This window comes from Macrobrachium rosenbergii, chromosome 30, assembly GCF_040412425.1.
Source record: "Macrobrachium rosenbergii isolate ZJJX-2024 chromosome 30, ASM4041242v1, whole genome shotgun sequence".
Classification (NCBI taxonomy): Eukaryota; Metazoa; Arthropoda; class Malacostraca; order Decapoda; family Palaemonidae; genus Macrobrachium; species Macrobrachium rosenbergii.
Window position 1 is genome coordinate 7243453 of NC_089770.1, and position 18085 is coordinate 7261537.

The 18085-nt window shown below is 34.6% G+C and overlaps 1 protein-coding gene across 1 annotated transcript in view; it reads right to left on the bottom strand.

Annotated features, from left to right (window-relative positions):
- Positions 1-1044: 1044 nt before the first annotated feature.
- The window catches only part of tko (technical knockout), a 38814-nt gene continuing 21773 nt past the window's right edge, over positions 1045-18085 (bottom strand). Inside the window, exons 4-5 of the mRNA XM_067131636.1 lie at positions 3725-3903; positions 1045-2347 (exon numbers count right to left, since the gene is read on the bottom strand). Coding sequence (XP_066987737.1) covers positions 2161-2347; positions 3725-3903 — 366 coding nt within the window. The 3' untranslated portion in view covers positions 1045-2160. The remainder of the gene's footprint in view (positions 2348-3724; positions 3904-18085) is intronic.

Below are 18085 nucleotides of genomic sequence, written 5' to 3' on the forward strand. Positions count from 1 at the left end.
ACAATCATTTATGGGAGGATTACAATAATGTTATCATTAACACTTGAGCGTGGAATAAATCATGATTATCACAAGCATAATTCTGTAATGGGATAAAGCGATTATCACCGTTTCAGTGCCGCTGATGCTACATCAAGTAAATTTAATGATTACGGTCGTAACAAAGGAAATATTATTGGAACCCCCGTGATTCTAGCCTAAAAATCGTTGAGTATTTCTACAGATTCTAAACGACAATAAAGGGAGGTCTATCGGTGATACCAACACTGAAACTGTATAAATAGAAAATATATAAACAAAATTAACTCTTGAAATGGAATAAAGGATTTTTATTTTGTACTATTGCCACCGTAACTTTGAACGAAATTGAACAAATGGTGATTTCCACCAACTCAGAAGCGCAATAAAAGAATTACGACCTTCAAAATAAAATATAAGAGGAATCTAATTATCATTATCGGGAAAATCTTCCATTCTTCCATATTCTTGAATTCAATAATTAAAACATACAGACTGGCTTATTTTTTTCTTTCAAAAAGTATCAATCAAATCACTACATGGAACCATCTAAAAAAAAATAATTTTACTTGCCAGTGAAATGAGTAAATTAGAACCTCTTCTTTTCTATTCCTTTTAATCCTGTTTCCTTCGGCCCCGGGCTAGAAAGGGGCATTAGGTTGCAGGGTCCAATTCGTCATTTCTCTCGAAATGAATCTTAAGAGAGAGAGAGAGAAAGTGAGCTAAACTATGTTAAAAAAAGTAAAACGAATGATTAGCAAATGTACAATGAGAAATAAAATTGTCGTAAAAAGAAAATTCATACATACCTACATAACATACATACACATACACAAACATATATATATATACATATATATATATATATATATATATATATATATATATATATATATATATATATATATATATATATATATATATAATTTTCTATAACTATATACATAATCATACAGCGTTTTCAAAACATCAAGACATCGACTCACTTCTAAAATGGGTTCAATTTTGGTAAATAAGGAAAAACAGTTCTGAACAGACATATATTTATACAAAATGCCACTTCCCACTTATCTTCACCTAAGATTTCACACTCAAAATATCACTAACTAGTCGTTTTCTAATTTTTCTTCTTTTTTTTGTGCTGACGGCAAATATCCACAGATGATATCATTCTGACCAATAGCGGGCGCTGTTTATGAGCCTCCACCAATCATGATTAGCTACAACGGTGTCGGCTGAGGATATTTGCAGTCAGCTCAAAAAATATAAATAAATAAAAAAAAACTTTGTCATACAGCAAACTTCATCTAACATTGCAATATATACAAGTTGAAGTTAGTTAATCACAAGAAGGATATATTGATAAACAGTTGCCATTAATGTAATGAGCAATAATTAAAAACAAAAATAGTTAAGGACAAATTTCTAAAATGGAAAAAATTCTTCAGACTATTTTGATATAAAAAAAATCCTTCGGATGCATATTTCATTTAAGAAAAATTAATTATAAATTCTAATAAAGAATATTTACAAAGTGGTCCATTAAACATTTCAACTGTTAATTAACGAACTTTACTAATGAAAAGGGTGGTCTTTAAACCTGTTTATATTTAATCCACTAAGATATTAAAATACGTTTAACCCAAAGTGAATATTCTTCGCAATTATGCAAATAAATTTTAACATGAACTTGCAATGCTATCTGAGGGGTAATTATGTAAAATTTTAATGTGAACTTTTAATGTTCTCTTAGAAATAATTATGGAGATAAATTTTAATGTGAACTTTTTATGTTATCTAAGAAGTAATGTAAAATTTTAATGTGAACTTTTAATGTTATCTAAGAAATAATTATGTAACTTCTTGATGTGAACTTTTTATGTTATCTAAAGAATAATTATGTAAAATTTAAATGTGAACTTATGTTACCTTAAGAAATAATTATGTGAAATTTTTATGTTATCTAAGAAACCACTGTGAAACTTTAACGAAATAACGTGAAATTTTTATGTGAACTTTTTGTTATCTAAGAAATAATTATGTGAAAATTTTAATGTGAACTTTGAATGTTACCCAACACTGACGCACTTCCTGAAGATAAAGATAATTAGTCTTTACCTGAAAAACTAATTAATATCTAATTTAAGTTTTTCTCTTGACGACGTGGGCCAAGTCGTACACCCCGCGTATGCACTTCACCTTGACGCCGGGCACGTCCCGGAGACGCCCTACCCTCACCATGACGATGTTGTGTTCCTGAAGGCTGTGCCCTTCCCCGGGCACGTAGGCTATCAACTCCTTCCCGGTGGAGAGGCGGACCAAGACGCACCTGACGGGGATATAGCACAGGTGAGGAAGTCGTTAATAACAGTGTGAAATATCTATTATTATTATTATTATTATTATTATTATTGCATCCTGCGATCCTGTCCTGAATGATGCCCTAACGAGGAGGGCGAAACTAGTCGACACTCAACGAGAACTACTTCCTACACGTCACTAAACCACCGGATATGAATACTGGTCAATTGCTTGCAACCATTCCAGCGCAAGAACAACAATATGACGAATTGAGCGTTTACTATATAAAATAAATGCTGTTGAAACTGCCATTTTGTTTAACAAAGGGTATTAAATTATTATTTTATTATTATTATTATTATTATATTATTCACAAGATGAAGCCTATTCATATGGAACAAGCCCACAGGGGCCATTGACTTTAAATTCAAGCTTCCAAAGAATATTATAGTATTCATTCTGAAAGAAGTAACAGAAGGTAAAGGAATTACTACTACTATTACTATTATTATTATTATTATTATTATTATTATTATTATTATTCAGAAGATGAACCCTATACATATGGAACAAGGCCACAGGGGCCACTGACTTGAAATTCGAGCTTCCAAAGAATATTTTGGAGTTATTAGAAAGTAAAAGAAGGTAAACGGAATTATTATTATTATTATTATGATTATGATTATGGTTAGGATTATTATTATTATTATTATTATTCAGAAGATGAACCTATTCATACAGAACAATACCAAAGACACGACATTGAGTCCAAAGAATATTGGTGTTCACTGGAAAATAGTAACAGAAGGTACTGGAAAATACAGAAAGTAGAGATCACTTGTCACAAGAGAAAAAAATTATGACAGATACAACAAGCGGCACAAGGAGAATGGTATTAGGATAGCAATGCACCGCATCTTCGCTTAAACTTCTGGAATTCCAACTGCACGACATCCTGAGGTGTGAGGAATAAAGGACCTCTGGAACTGAAAGTTCGACAGAGAGGCACTTTTACTGCATACTGGTGCTGCTGTTCAGCAAACCTCGTTGCTCTCAGCAGAAAAAAGGGATAGAGGATCAATTGAAAGTGCGAAAGATCTCGGTTTAAATACAACTTATGAAAAATTGACAAACATGAGCCCACTCGTCGATGGTCCAAGTCAAAACTGCGAATATTAGGATGCAGAAACCTACCAAGGTAACGATTACCAAAGTGAAATGGGAAAAGACTGAATCTAGTTCAGATTTACCACTAGAAAGCATTATTCACATCATGAAGAAGAGAGATCTGGAACTTAATCAGGCTCCAGGAATTTTGTGCTTGCCAGCTGGATTATGCAAAAAAAAAAAAAAAAAAAAATACCCTACTGGAGCCAAACTTTGAATATCACACGTTCCAACTTACTTTCTATTGGCTGAGTTGGGTTTTCTGGGTTTCTTGATCAAGGTCTTCAGCACCACGCCCCTCGCCATGGGCTTATTTCCCAAAGGATTCTTATTGGGACGTTTCTTTATGACGGGGCCTCTCCTGTGCATCTGGTAAAGGCTGGCACACCTCGCGTCTGTTGTGGAGAAGCTGTGTACCTGCCCCAGTGGGAACAAATAAGAAAAAGTCTGTTTACTGGAATGAATTACTGTAAATAGCTTTTAATTGCAGTACTTAACTGCTAATTGCATCATTTACACGACATATATTTAAATAATGTTCATTATTCATTGTTTTATGACAATTTTCAGCCACAAGTAATACAGTACAGTGACTTCTTGATTTACCAGAACTCTGTATTCATCAGCAGCGTCACTGACAATCAAACATGACACCTTTTAGTTCAACCTCTTACACTGAATGTTAAGTGTAAAGTACAGCTTAGCTTAGACTAGAAACTAAGTGGAATCACAACTAAATGTGAGAAATCTTGAAAATGCTTAAGAGCAGGCTATACTACAGGCTCTGATACCTATCAGAATGGCCAGACCTCTGTAGCATCTAGTAAGCTGGGGGTTGCTGTATTGAAATTTGCAGCATAATATGTATGGTCAAAGTAGTACATGAAATTAGGTACTGTATTTACCTGGTTATTAAACAAACAAATCGTCACGGAAATAATCAACTCAGAGAAATCGTGTTTTTACTAGAATGAAAAAAAGTAAAAAAAAAATGGAATAATCAAAGACCCAGCATCAGATATCTGTGATAAATAAATGATCACTCTGCTGGTAAATACATTAACAGAACGACAAAATTATAATATTAACAGGAATTTAACATAAATGATTTGGGACACAATCGGTTAAAAAACTGAAAAATTAAATTGACGCGGGACGTATGATGCATTTAATTACATAATTTTAGTGACAACTGCATTAACAGAGAGAAACAAAAACTGATTACTGTAACTGAAATCCAGCATTTAAAGTTGCAAAACCAAATCTTCAGCTATTGAATAATAAAACTCCTTGAATCTAATGTTACTTACAAAATTATTATAATTGCCACTTTTAACACTGTATTATAAAAAAAAAAACTTAAACATCTTCTCTAGAAAAAAATATATGCTTAATACTACCATCAATTGTGTTCATTCTTGCACACACAAAGCTAGAAATCACATTATGGTCAAAATTCGTTCTGAAAAACCTTCCTCAACGATTCAAGTAATAAAAATCACAAATAATTTAAATCTTTTCATTCAAAATTAACACACCAGACTTTCCACCTGTACAATAGTGCATATCACAGCTTTTTTTTTTTTTTATTAAGATTCGATGCGTTTGTATATAATTAAGCCAGAAACTCCAAATGGGTAATATGGAACTAGCAACATATCGATATACTGCCATTTTTCCCCCCAGAGCCCAAAACATCAATATCCTGTTTCGTCTTATATGTTAGCAATCTTAACTTTTCCAACTGCAACTCTACAATATACTTGGCAATCCTGCCCTAAAATGGAAAACTGCAGTATCTGCAAAACTTTCGAAATTGAGATATGCCACCTACTGGGCTCGTGAAACTAATACACAAGTTACTGTAGTTTCAGAATGATTCTTCAATGGTTTCCACGAGTATTTAGGGGGTCCTATTTGTAGTATCTGCAAAATCTGTAGTAAGGCTAGGGAAAACTGCAGTATCTACCATTTTTGTCAGTTTTGTATTTTCGCAGATACTGCAACCTTCCATTTTAGGGCAGAATTCTTCTCTCTAAAAAAGTTCTTTTTTCTTTTATTTTCACACAAGGGAGTCTCAGTCTTCATGGAATTCATGGGCTGTAAAAAGTTGTCGGTACTCATTCCAATGCTGACTCGATTCAGTATCAATTCTCAAACTGATATTTACTGCTGAACATCTCAATCCTCCAGTGTGTTGTCTGATACTTTTTGCTCATAATCGACCCAATACCCGACTAAACATGTAAACATTAGTTCTGAAACAAACATGACTTCTTAGCTATACTGAACAACTACTCTCAATATTACAACTGAGCCAAAGAAATGCCTTCTCTAGTGTCCGTAACTGCCACTTTAAATACTGAAATTATTTTACTGGCCCTAACAGCAACTTTAAATACTGCAATTTTTCCATAGTGTCCTTAACAGCCACTTTAAATACTGCAATTTTTCCATAGCGTCTTTAACAGCCACTTTAAACACTGCAATTTTTCCAGTGTCCTAACAGCCACTTTAAATACTGCAATTTTTCCAGATCCTTAACAGCCACTTTAAATACTGCAATTTTTCCATTGTGTCCTTAACAGCCACTTTAAATACTGCAACTTATCCATAGTGGCCTTAACAGACATTTCAAATACTGCAGCTTATCCACAATGCCATTAACAGCCACTTTAAATAATGCAACTAAAACGCAGTTACCTTAACAGCCACCTTAAATATTGCAACTTTCTGGACGTTAGTCAATTTTCTTTTTAAACCAAAGGGAATTTAATAAATGTCAGTATAACCGTTCAGACTATGACTGTATATGCCAAAAATAATATTCATTGCTTAGATTCTCCGAATCGCCCGTCTATTAGTCTCTTCTCAGCTAAAAAGTAAAAAAATCCTTAGCGTTTTTCTTTTTAATATATCAGATTAAGAAGGCAGCCTACTTATGTGTATTTAAGAAGAGTATTTGTTCTGTCTTCTTGTCACTGTACTTAACATTCTCTTTGCTGTGTATCTGCGTTTTTCTTCCTCCTTTAATCCACAAACCCCCTTTTTCAATTACCCTTCATGCCAGCATTTAAAACACTCTACTAAAGGCCTTAGATTCATTGGTCAACTAAATAACTCATTCTCAAAGAATATTGTCAACCAAGTACCTCAAATTATTAAAGTTTCTCCTGACTTTTCATTAACATGAGAATTCCTTCCTCCTCCTCCTCCTCCTCCCACATTCCCACTGTTTGATTTCCACCACATTCTGTCTTATAGCTGTCCTAAAATCTAAACTGACTTAGTCTAGCCCTATCACCCGACCTAATGCAAACCATGAATTAGTTATAACTTACTAAACATTCTCTAGGCCACGGTAATTTTATTATAAAAAACGATTTTTCAACTGAAATCGTGAAAACCATGTCGCAGCCTTCAGATTTCCCACAACTCTCCCCCAGTCATCAGTTCACAAATTGACCGATTATATATAAAAAAAGGGGGGGGGATGACAGCTAATTACAGTAACCTAGAACAAGAAGCTAAGCATTTTGAGTTTCAATTATAAGACTAAATGGCCTAGATAGCAAGTTAAAACATTCTTAAGACGGCAAAATCAAATATTTTTCTAATATATCTAATTGCCTGTAAACAAACAGGCATCAATCTAATTATACATAGCCTAGGATGCTTCAAACAATTGTCCAAAGAACTTAAGAGAACATTTGAGTGAAGTTTTACTCGAACATTTGAGTGAAGTTTTACTTTAATACTTCCTAGCTTATTTCTACTAGAAAGAGTGGCACCACTGGGGCTGCCGTTTTGTGCTAAAAGTTTTATTAGTTGCCTCCCTGCTTACATCATTTTAAACACAAAACAGCAGCCCAGAGATGTCACTTTTCTAGTGGAAAGAAGCTCCTCTTAGCTGATGACAAGACACAACTCAACAAGATCATGAGGATTTGGCTACAAAAGGTATGGATAATAAGACTGGCCATACATGCAACTTTGCAGAGTCGTTTTACTGATGGATGGTGGGGAAACCTATTAATATTCTGATGTTGGCTGGAAAAATACTTCAATCAATTATGACTTGCATAACTACCTTTTTAGCTCTTACTGCATCAACATTTACCACGAAAGTTACTGAACTGCCTTCTAAAGTATTTAATGATTGCAACTTCCAAGCTTCTGTGCACGATTCTTACAAGTTCTAATTCTGTGCTTCTTACTATTGCTCTAACAGCTGCAAGAACAGTACATGTAATTTGCAACCTCTGGCCAAAACAATGTAATCGGCAAACCTTAGAATATGATCCTGAACTGAAACTGTGATTAAAAGTGGTGTATACTGCTGGCACAGAACACATCTGGTGGAAACATTGCCAATTCTGTGCTTTCAAGTCAACTTTGCTTTAACAGACATTGCCTTCATCATACTCAGTAGAATATACGTCACTTAAATGGATCCACTGAATAACCCTTAGATAATTTAGTCCTGGAAGTCTACAGCACGTCATGGTAATATAGCACTAGATAATCTATTTCCTGTAAACCAATTCTAATTGCACCAAATATCTATATTTGGTGCAATGACCACACTATAATTATGCCTACCTTATCAACCTCCTGCCAGGCTTATTACAAAATTCTAGATTCTAAATGTATTCCTCTAGCTTCTTCCTATTTTGGAAAATTCTAGTTTTTAAATGTATTCCTGTAGCTTCTTCCTATTTTGGAAAATTCAATGGTCAAGTCTCCTCGCAAAATGGAGTCGTATTACTAACACTGAAGCCTCTTTCCGTTCTGTAATGTGCCTCTTTCGGCTTCCTATATGGCCCTCAGATTTGAATCACCTATATACCGAATGAATTTCCTGCAGAAATTTCGGCATTTCATGGGCATACCATGTGCCTTGCAACCATAGGACAGAATACAAACAACTATAGTGGTGAAGCAATGATTTTGTAGTGGCAACTTAAATGAGTCAGCTACAAAATCATGTCCAAGTACACACTAGCCTCCAGATAAATTCTGCATGAACTTGGAAAAAAAATATGGTGGTAGTGTGCCAGAACAATTATACAAAGCCAACAGCATCCTAGAACACAGATGTTCCAAAAGCCCTTGGTAGATGACTATTAAGCATGACTGGTTGCATGCCCTTGGTAGGTCTTAAGCATGGCTGGTTGCATGCAACTGGACTACCCAATCTCCTGAGATATCCACATTCCTACCCTGGGGTGTCACACCACTGCAGGCATGAGTGCCAGAATCAGGCCTCTCTGCCTTAGCTAAGGTAAAGGGATTAGCTGCCAAACTTGTGGAAGGCAATGTATCTGTGAAATTGGTATCTGCCTCATGCTAAGATTATGCTTGGCTTGTTCCAACACAGGCTCTTGCTCACACAAGAAACCCTTAAGGAATCAAAACTAAACTAGAAGTCACTTTGGTCTCAACTCTACTAAATGAAAGACCAAAATGCTGCATCTCCTCAGTGCAATAGTATGCCTTATGCAACAAAATTTATCTGCAAGTTGTGTAGTTATGGTGTGTGGAGCTTCAAAAAACCTAATTTGTGCCTTACAAACTAGAGAGTACAAAAGAACCACTGATATGACCTGTGGACAATGAGAAAAAAAGAAATAAAAATCTACAATTCAATGGAGAAATGGACTCTATTGCCACAATCAAAGAAAAGAGAGCAACTGTTTCAATAATAATCTTCAATTCCTGAAAGGCAAAAACTTAAGGGCTCTGGAGGAAATCGGCATTAGTAAGATATGACGGCTGATCCCAAATGACTGGTAGATAATGACTGGTATACCAACATTTAAAATTGTCACCACCAACTATTTGAAAGAAAAGAGGCGACTCCAGCCTGCCATGCAGATAACCTAGTCACCTACTTCCTTGAGATTACCATAGGAGGTGGAGGAACTGAGTGGGTTAAGCTGACCAGAAATACTGGGGAACACAATGGCACTCATTGGTTGATTTGAAAAAATTAAGCTATAAAGCCAGATACCGGGGAGCTTTCAGCAATCCAATGCTTAAAACAGTGCAGAGTGAAGTTGTGTTTGGGCAGCAAGATAAAGAGAGGCAGAAAATCAATGAGATGAAGTACAAGGATCTAAAAGTGAAACTGGGAGCCCACAGCTGCACAAAGAAGTAACAATTAGAGGGTGGATGGAAAAAAGAAAGCAGGAATGGAGGTAAAGTAAAAGGCTAAAAAGTGGGTGCAGCTAGGGGCCAAAGAAGCACAGCAAACAGCCTGAAGTGATCGCGCGATGAAGGCACTAACTCCCACTGGGGTTTAAATCGTTGGGGTCCAACGGGAAGCTTAGTGGACAGCACATCCTAGGCAAGGATAAGGATATATCAATTCAAATGGAAATTCATATCAGTTGCTGGAAGCGTCTCAAGACTGAAGCCATTCATTCTGATAAAGTGTGCTACATCAACAAAAGATGTTTGGCTATTAGCCTACACAGTACTTTTACGTTGCATTCCCATTATAGTAGCTGACAAGAGAATCGCCATCTTCCATTAAAAGCACATTCTCATCTAAACACATTACTTTTTCGGTTTTCTCTAAGACCTGGCTCCCACACTATAGGGGCCATACCAGATCCCTCACTGTGGGGGCCATATTGGATCCACAAAAAAAACCTAACAAAATTACACAATATGGAAATACAAGCTTATGGTAGTTGTGAGATGCTGCACATATAACTAAACATGTGACTGGAATAGCTTTGGAAAAGTCTCACCTTTGAGTAACTTGGCCATGTCAGCAGACAAAGGCCTGCATGGGTTGATTAGGGGTGCCTAGCCTACATCAGGCTTCCTGGCCCTCCTGCAAACTTGAAAAAGGAAAAAGGGGGCTTTTCCCCCTATTCTGGATACCCTAAATCTATTTCTTTTGTTCTTAACAAACATATAAACTCTAAACGTACCTTTCCACCGAATTCTGAAGACACCCCAGACGGTCTATAGGCCATGTGCTTCTCCAGATCTCCTCAAGTATAAAAATCCCACGAATTCCGAAGAAAACACTAGATTTCCATCACATTTCATCACTTTCTGGGTAAACCGAAGGTCGCAAAGGCGTTAAATTGACACAATCACTTGTATATTCCCAAAATAACCGGTAAAATAGGTACTCCAAGCCGCCATCACACCCAGTACAGTGGGGAACCATCTTGAAACTGAAGCCGGCTCCATGGCAAGACACAAAGCCTGGCCGGATTCCAACACGTGAACTCAGCCCCGACCCGTCGTGACCATGACAAGCAAAAACATTTGAAGGCGGCCATCATTAAAACAAAAGAAGGCCTATACAAAAACAACGGAGGTTCAAAATATGAATAAATATGCTAATTTCGGGTCTCCTGAGGCCACATTTGAAGGGAAGAGTGGCTTTTAGAATCTGCCTGTCTTTAAAAGGCACTTATAGCAGCCGTATCATAAGATAATAGCTCGTTCACCTGTTCACTTGTATATTAGGTCAATCACCTTTCGATATTTGTACCGAATCATATTCGTCTCTTTTAAAGATAATTTTTTTTATTCATATGAGCAATGCTTGAACAATTTTTTTTTTGAAATTTAAAATAGTCTTACATAAACATAATACGAGCGGCAAATGAAAATATGAAAAGAGAACATAGAGAAGTTCCAATGTATATTCTTATCAAGTCATTTTGATTGCAGTTCAACTATCCAAGCAGTTACGAAGGTTAACATTTAAACAACTGGTGGTTTGCTATTAATGGTACTTAACGGCGTTCCTATATACTTATCTGTTGTTAAAGGATTTAACTAAATTAACTAAAATCTAGCGTCGCTACGGCTACGGTCATCGACGCCGGGAATAGCTTAAACTAAATAAGTCGGACGAGAGAGAAAAATCTTTATGAAAATACCTTAAAAAAAAACAATGTTTCTCGAGATTACTGTTCGTCTTTTAACTACCAGTTTTTAAAGTTTTTACATAGATCTCTAATAAGAAAAATGGCCACTCTGTTTATTATTCCACTGGACGACAATGCGTACTTTTATAACAATTTCTTTCTTTCAAAAACAGGTGTATTGATGTTCCATCTTTTAGCAAGCAACTATTCCTGTCTCCGATCGACTGAAATTATGGTTTTTTTTTCCATGCAGGTGTAACGTCTACACCTGCAACTACGGCTGTATTCTATTAACTATCGGCGTGGCTCTACCAGAAAACTGAAGAAGTTAAACTTAAACCATTGGACTTTGTTCCTTAACAGTGGTTTTAATCTTTCCAATAAATATGCACTGTTTTCAGTATAAATCTCCTATTGCTTATCAATAAATATGCACTGTTCTCAACACAAACCTCCTATTGCTGATTAATAAATATCCACTGTTCTCAACATAAATCTAATGCTTATCAAAAATTATGCACTGTTCTAAACATAAATCTCCTACTGCTTATCAATAAATATGCATTGTTATCAACACAAATTTCCTGTTGCTTATCAATAAATATGCACTGTTCTCAACATAAATCTCCTATTGCTTATCAATAAATATGCAATTGTTCTCAAATATAAATCTCTATCAGTTTATCAATAAATATGCACTGTCTTTACATGAATCTCCTACTGCTTATCAAAAATATGCACTGTTCTCAACATAAATCTCCTATTGCTTATCAATAAATATGCACTGTTCTCAACATAAATCTCCTACTGCTTATCAATAAATATGCACTGTTCTCAACATAAATCTCCTATTGCTTATCAATAAATATGCACTGTTCTCAACATAAATCTCCTACTGCTTATCAATAAATATGCACTGTTCTCAACATAAATCTCCTACTGCTTATCAATAAATATGCACTGTTCTCAACATAAATCTCCTATTGCTTATCAATAAATATGCACTGTTCTCAGCATAAATCTTATTGCTTATCAATAAATATGCACTGTTCTCAACATAAATCTCCTATTGCTTATTAATAAATATGCATTGTTCTCAAATATTAAATTCCTACTGCTTATCAATAAATATAATCGTTCTCCAACATAAATCTCCTATTGCTTATCAATAAACATGCACTGTTCTCAACATAAATCTCCTACTGCTTTCATCAATAAATATGCACTGTTCTCAACATAAATCTCCTACTGCTTATCAATAAATATGCACTGTTCTCATCATAAATCTCCTACTGCTTATCAATAAATATGCACTGTTCTCAACATAAATCTCTTACTGCTTATCAATAAATATGCACTGTTCTCAACATAAATCTCCTATTGCTTATCAATAAATATGCATCGTTATCAACATACATCTCCTACTGCTTATCAATAAATATGTACTGTTCTCAACATAAATCTCCTACTGCTTATCAATAAATATGAATTGTTATCAACATACATCTCCTACTGCTGATCAATATATGTACTGTTATTAACAAAAATCTCCTACTGCTGATCAATAAATATGTACTGTTATCAACACAAATCTCCTATTGCTGATCAACAAATATGTACTGTTATCAACATAAATCTCCTATTGCTAATCAATAAATATGCACTGTTCTCAACATCAATCTCCTATTGCTTATCAATAAATATGCACTGTTCTCAACATAAATCTCCCAGAGCTTTCTAATAAATATGGCTTACACACAAATATGCACTAGTTTTAATCTAAATTTCCTATGGCCTCCTTATACTATGCACTGATTTAAAATTAAATCCATGCATTTGCACTGGTTTTAAACATTTCCTTGGCTTATTCATAATAAAAGCCAGTTTTAAACAAAATCTCCTATGTTTTCTTGATGACATCACTGATTTTTAATTGGTTTACTATTAATATTCACTGGTTTGAAGTCAATTTCCTATGGCTTACTAATAATGAGAAATGGATTTAAACTAAATTTCCTGTATCTTCCTCATACCATCCACAAATCTTATATTAAATCTCTCCTGGTTTTGAGATAAATCGCCTATGCCTTACAAATGTATATGCACTGGTTTTAAAGCAAATAAACTGAAGGGTACTACCATTGGGCATAGTTTTAGTTCCCTATTATTTCCTAGTAATAAGCACTGACTTATAATAGGGTCTCTTGTGGTTATACTAATATATAAGTACTGGGTTCAAAGTACACTTCCCATGCCTTACCAATATTATAAATTAATTTTAAGCTAAATTTCCTGATTAACTAATAATCATTTGATGCAAAATCTCTTTTGATTTTACTAATAAATAAGCATTGCTAGTAAGCACTATTTTGCACTAAGTTTCCTGATTTACTTATAATAATATGAACTGGTTTTTACCTAAAACTTTCAAGGCTGACTATAGTACATTCACATGGTTTAACCTGAATGCCTCATGTCATTTTAAGAGATATAAAGTGATTTAAATTGTATTTGGCTTGTTCATACAATGCACTGGCTTTAAATCAAATCTATTATGACTTGCAAACATGCAATGGATATAACCTAAATCTCCTATGGCTTATATGTGTACCTAAATCTCCTACGGCTTTAATGTGTATGGCTTATTAACACATATGCACTTGTTTTAAGATAAATTTCCTATGAATTACCAATATATACGCACTGGTTTGAACCTGGATCTCCTGTGAATTTCTAATAAATAAACACTGATTATAACAAAGATCTCCTATGGCTTACTGACAAATAAAAACTAATTTTAAACTAAATTTCCTATGGCTTACTTCCGAATAAAAATTAATTTTAAATTAAATCTCCTATGGATTACATGAAAATGCATTGGTTTTAAACTAAATCTCCTATGGATTACACATGAAAATGCATTGGTTTTAAACTAAATCTCCTATGGATTACACATGAAAATGCATTGGTTTTAAACTAAATCTCCTACGGATTACACATGAAAATGCATTGGTTTTAAACTGGTTTTAAACTAAATCTCCTATGGATTATACACGAAAATGCACTGGTTTCAAACTAAATCTCCTATGGATTACACATGAAAATGCACTGGTTTTAAACTAAATCTCCTATGGATTACACATGAAAATGCACTGGTTTTAAAAACTAAATTCTCCATGATTACATGAAAATGCACTGGTTTTAAACTAAATCTCCTGTGGCCTCCTAATACTATGTACTGGTTTTAAATTAAATATGCCTTTGCACTGGATTTAAGCTATATTTCATTGGCTTATTTATAATAAAAACTGTTTTAAAACAAATTTCTCACGATTTCGTAAATAACATCACTGATTTTTAATTGATCGCTAATGGCTTACTGAAAAATATGTAATAGTTTGAAATTTTCGATGGCTTATGAATAGCAACAAATGGTTTTAAACACTTTCCAACAGCTTCCTAATACTGTATATTGCACTGGTTTTAAAAAATCAATCTTTCGTGGCTTAACAACAAATATGAATTAGTTTTGCCCTAAATCTCCTTACAAATCAATATTCACTAGTTTTAAATTGTATCATCTTAAGCTTACCAACAATAAGCACAGGTTTCCAAGTAAAGTTACCTACTAGTACTTACTACCTACCAACATACACTGATTTTGAAATGATTCTCTTGTGCTCATAAATAAGCACCTGTTTTAAATAATTCATCTCTTGTGGTTTACGTACTAGTTTTATATGATGCATCCTATGCTGCACTAAAATATTAAACTCCAGTATCTGCAAAATTTTCGAAATTGAGATATGCCACCTATTGGGCTCGTGAAACACTAATACACAAGTTACTGCAGTTTCAGAATGATTCTTCGAAGCTTTCCACGAGTGTTTAGGAGGTCCCATTTGCAGTATCCGCAAAATCAGTGGTAAGGTAAGGGAGTATCTACCATTTTTCTCAGTTTTGTATTTTTGCAGATACTGCTGTCTTCCATTTTAGGGCAGTATGGTTGCCTAACAATAATATGAACTGGTTTGTAACTAAAACGTTCATGGCTCACTGAAACAAAACATTCACTGGTCATAACCTAAATTTAATATGGTTTAATAGCATTATACACTGGTTTAAATTTAACCTCATTTGGCTTACCAATAATATGCACTGATTTTAAACGAAATCTTCTGTGACTTTCTAATAGGCTTGGATTGGTTGTTAACTAGATCTCCTGTGACCAAGTACCAGATATTCACTTGTTTAGAGTAAATTTCTTATAGACTACTAATAATAGTTACTGATTTTAATCTACATTCCCTACAGCTTACTAGCAATCTGCACTGGTTAACTTAAATCTCCTAAGATCTACTAATAAATATTCATTGGTCTTAACCTAACTCTGAGACGTACAAAAAAGCAAAGTTTAAAGTAAATTTCCCAAGCCTTCCTAATAACATGCACTGGTTTTGTAATTGGTTCTTAGCCACGTAAAAATAAGTCTAATCCTTCGGGCCAGCCCTAGGAGAGCTGTTAATCAGCTCAGTGGTCTGGTTAAACTAAGATATACTTAACTTATTAAGTTTCCTATTGGTTCCTAATACCATACACTAATTTTCAGTCCCTAATGAATATTTATTGGTGTTAACCTAAAACTCCTATGCACTATTTATAGGAAATCTCCCAAGCCTATATGATATGCACTGGTTTTTATAATAAATTTTCTAAAGGTTCCTCATACCATGTACTAATTTAAATTCCTCATTAATTACTAATGAATAGGCCTACTCAATGGTTTTAAAGTAAATTTACTACAGTTTACTACGTATAGGCACTGGTTTTACAAGAATCGAATTGAAATTAATATAAAATTTAGGCCACAGGCCAAGCACTGGGACCTATGAGGTCATTCAGCGCTGAAAATAATGCTGAAACAATTGTAAAGAGAGGGTGGAAAGTAAAATGGAAGAAAGACAATATGAACGGAGGTACAGTAAAAGGAACGAAAGGGGTTCCTGCTAGGGGCCGAAGGGACGCTGCAAAGAACCTCAAGTAATGCCTACAGTGCACCGCGTAAGGTGCACTGACGGCACAACCTCCCCCCCCCCACCACAGGGTGGTTTTACCTGAGTTTCCTCTGGTTTACTAATAAAAATATGCACTGGCTGTAAACTAAACTATTTTGTGGCTTACTAATAAATATGCAATGGTTTTAAGCTAATTTTTTTATGGCTTCATAATAAATATGCATGAGTATCCAATAAATTTCCTCAGGTTTGGTAAAAAATGACTAAGAGAATTAACAAAGTCAATACATATGACATATAACAAAGAAACTATGAAGAGAGATTCATGTCAGCCTTCTCAAAAAAAATTGCACCATGTCAGCCTTCTCTAAAAAAATTGCACCATGTCAGCTCTAAAAAAAAATTGCACCATGTCAGCCCTTCTAAAAAATTTGCACCTTCAGCCTCAAAAAATAATTGCACCATGTCAGCCTTCTCAAAAAAAAATTGCACCATGTCAGCCTTCTCTAAAAAAAATTGCACCATGTCAGCCTTCTCAAAAAAAAATTGCACCATGTCAGCCTTCTCAAAAAAAATTGCACCATGTCAGCCTTCTCAAAAAAAAAAAAATTGCACCATGTCAGCCTTCTCAAAAAGAAAAAATTGCACCATGTCAGCCTTCTCTAAAAAAAATTGCACCATGTCAGCCTTCTAAAAAAAAAGGGATTTGCACCATGTCAGCCTTCTCAAAATAAGGGGAGATTTGTCCCATGTCAGCCTTCTCAACAAAAAAAAAAAAAAGATTTTCACCATGTCAGCCTTCTCAAAAAAAATAAATAAATAAAATTGCACCAAATTTGAGCTTATCAATTCCCAACAGCTCAACTACAGGATTAGGAAGATCGTTCGACAATTTGGCCACAAAACTGTGGTATTGAACCTCAAAGAAGAAAAGGCAAGACTAAGAGAATTTAACTATCAGAATTAACTGTGAGAATTTAACTATCAGAATTTTACTATGAGAATTTAACTGTCAGAATTAACTGTGTGGCAGGTAGTATAACTTGGGAGGACCAGAATCCAAAGGACAATCAAAATTATGAAATATCTTATATATCATGCAAAATGAGCTAACTGAACGACGATGCCACGAAATAATATAAAGATCAGGATAAAAAAAAGCTTTAAAACTTTATTTTTTTTTGTAATTTAAGATCCATGGCAACTTATGAAGACTAAACAGAGGAACAATACTCAAAGATGGAGAAATAAATTCTTTCTCACTATACCAGTTTTTTTATTTTTTTTTTGCACCGGAAGAAGAGACAGACTGGGTATATTTCTAAAAAGCGGATTAGCAATCAGGAAAGGCCCTAAATTTCAAATGGGTTCCACGTAGTTAAAGAGCTCTGTCACTGCAAAGACCTGGGTGTGGGGAGGGGCGGGAGGGAGCTCCAATGTCCTAGACCTGCTAATAACCAATCAGCGTTTTTTTCATCGAAAGTTTCACCTCATCCTCCATAGTTTCCATTATGCAATAAGTTTAGCTAAATTTCTGTTGTGAGTTTCAACAGCCACAGATCTATATTCAGGAGATAGGATCAGTGCAAAAGAAAGTAGCATCATCTGCATAAATAAACTTGTTTTCAAGGCCATAGCACAAATCATGCATATATAAGGTAAAAAGTAAGGGACCACGAACAC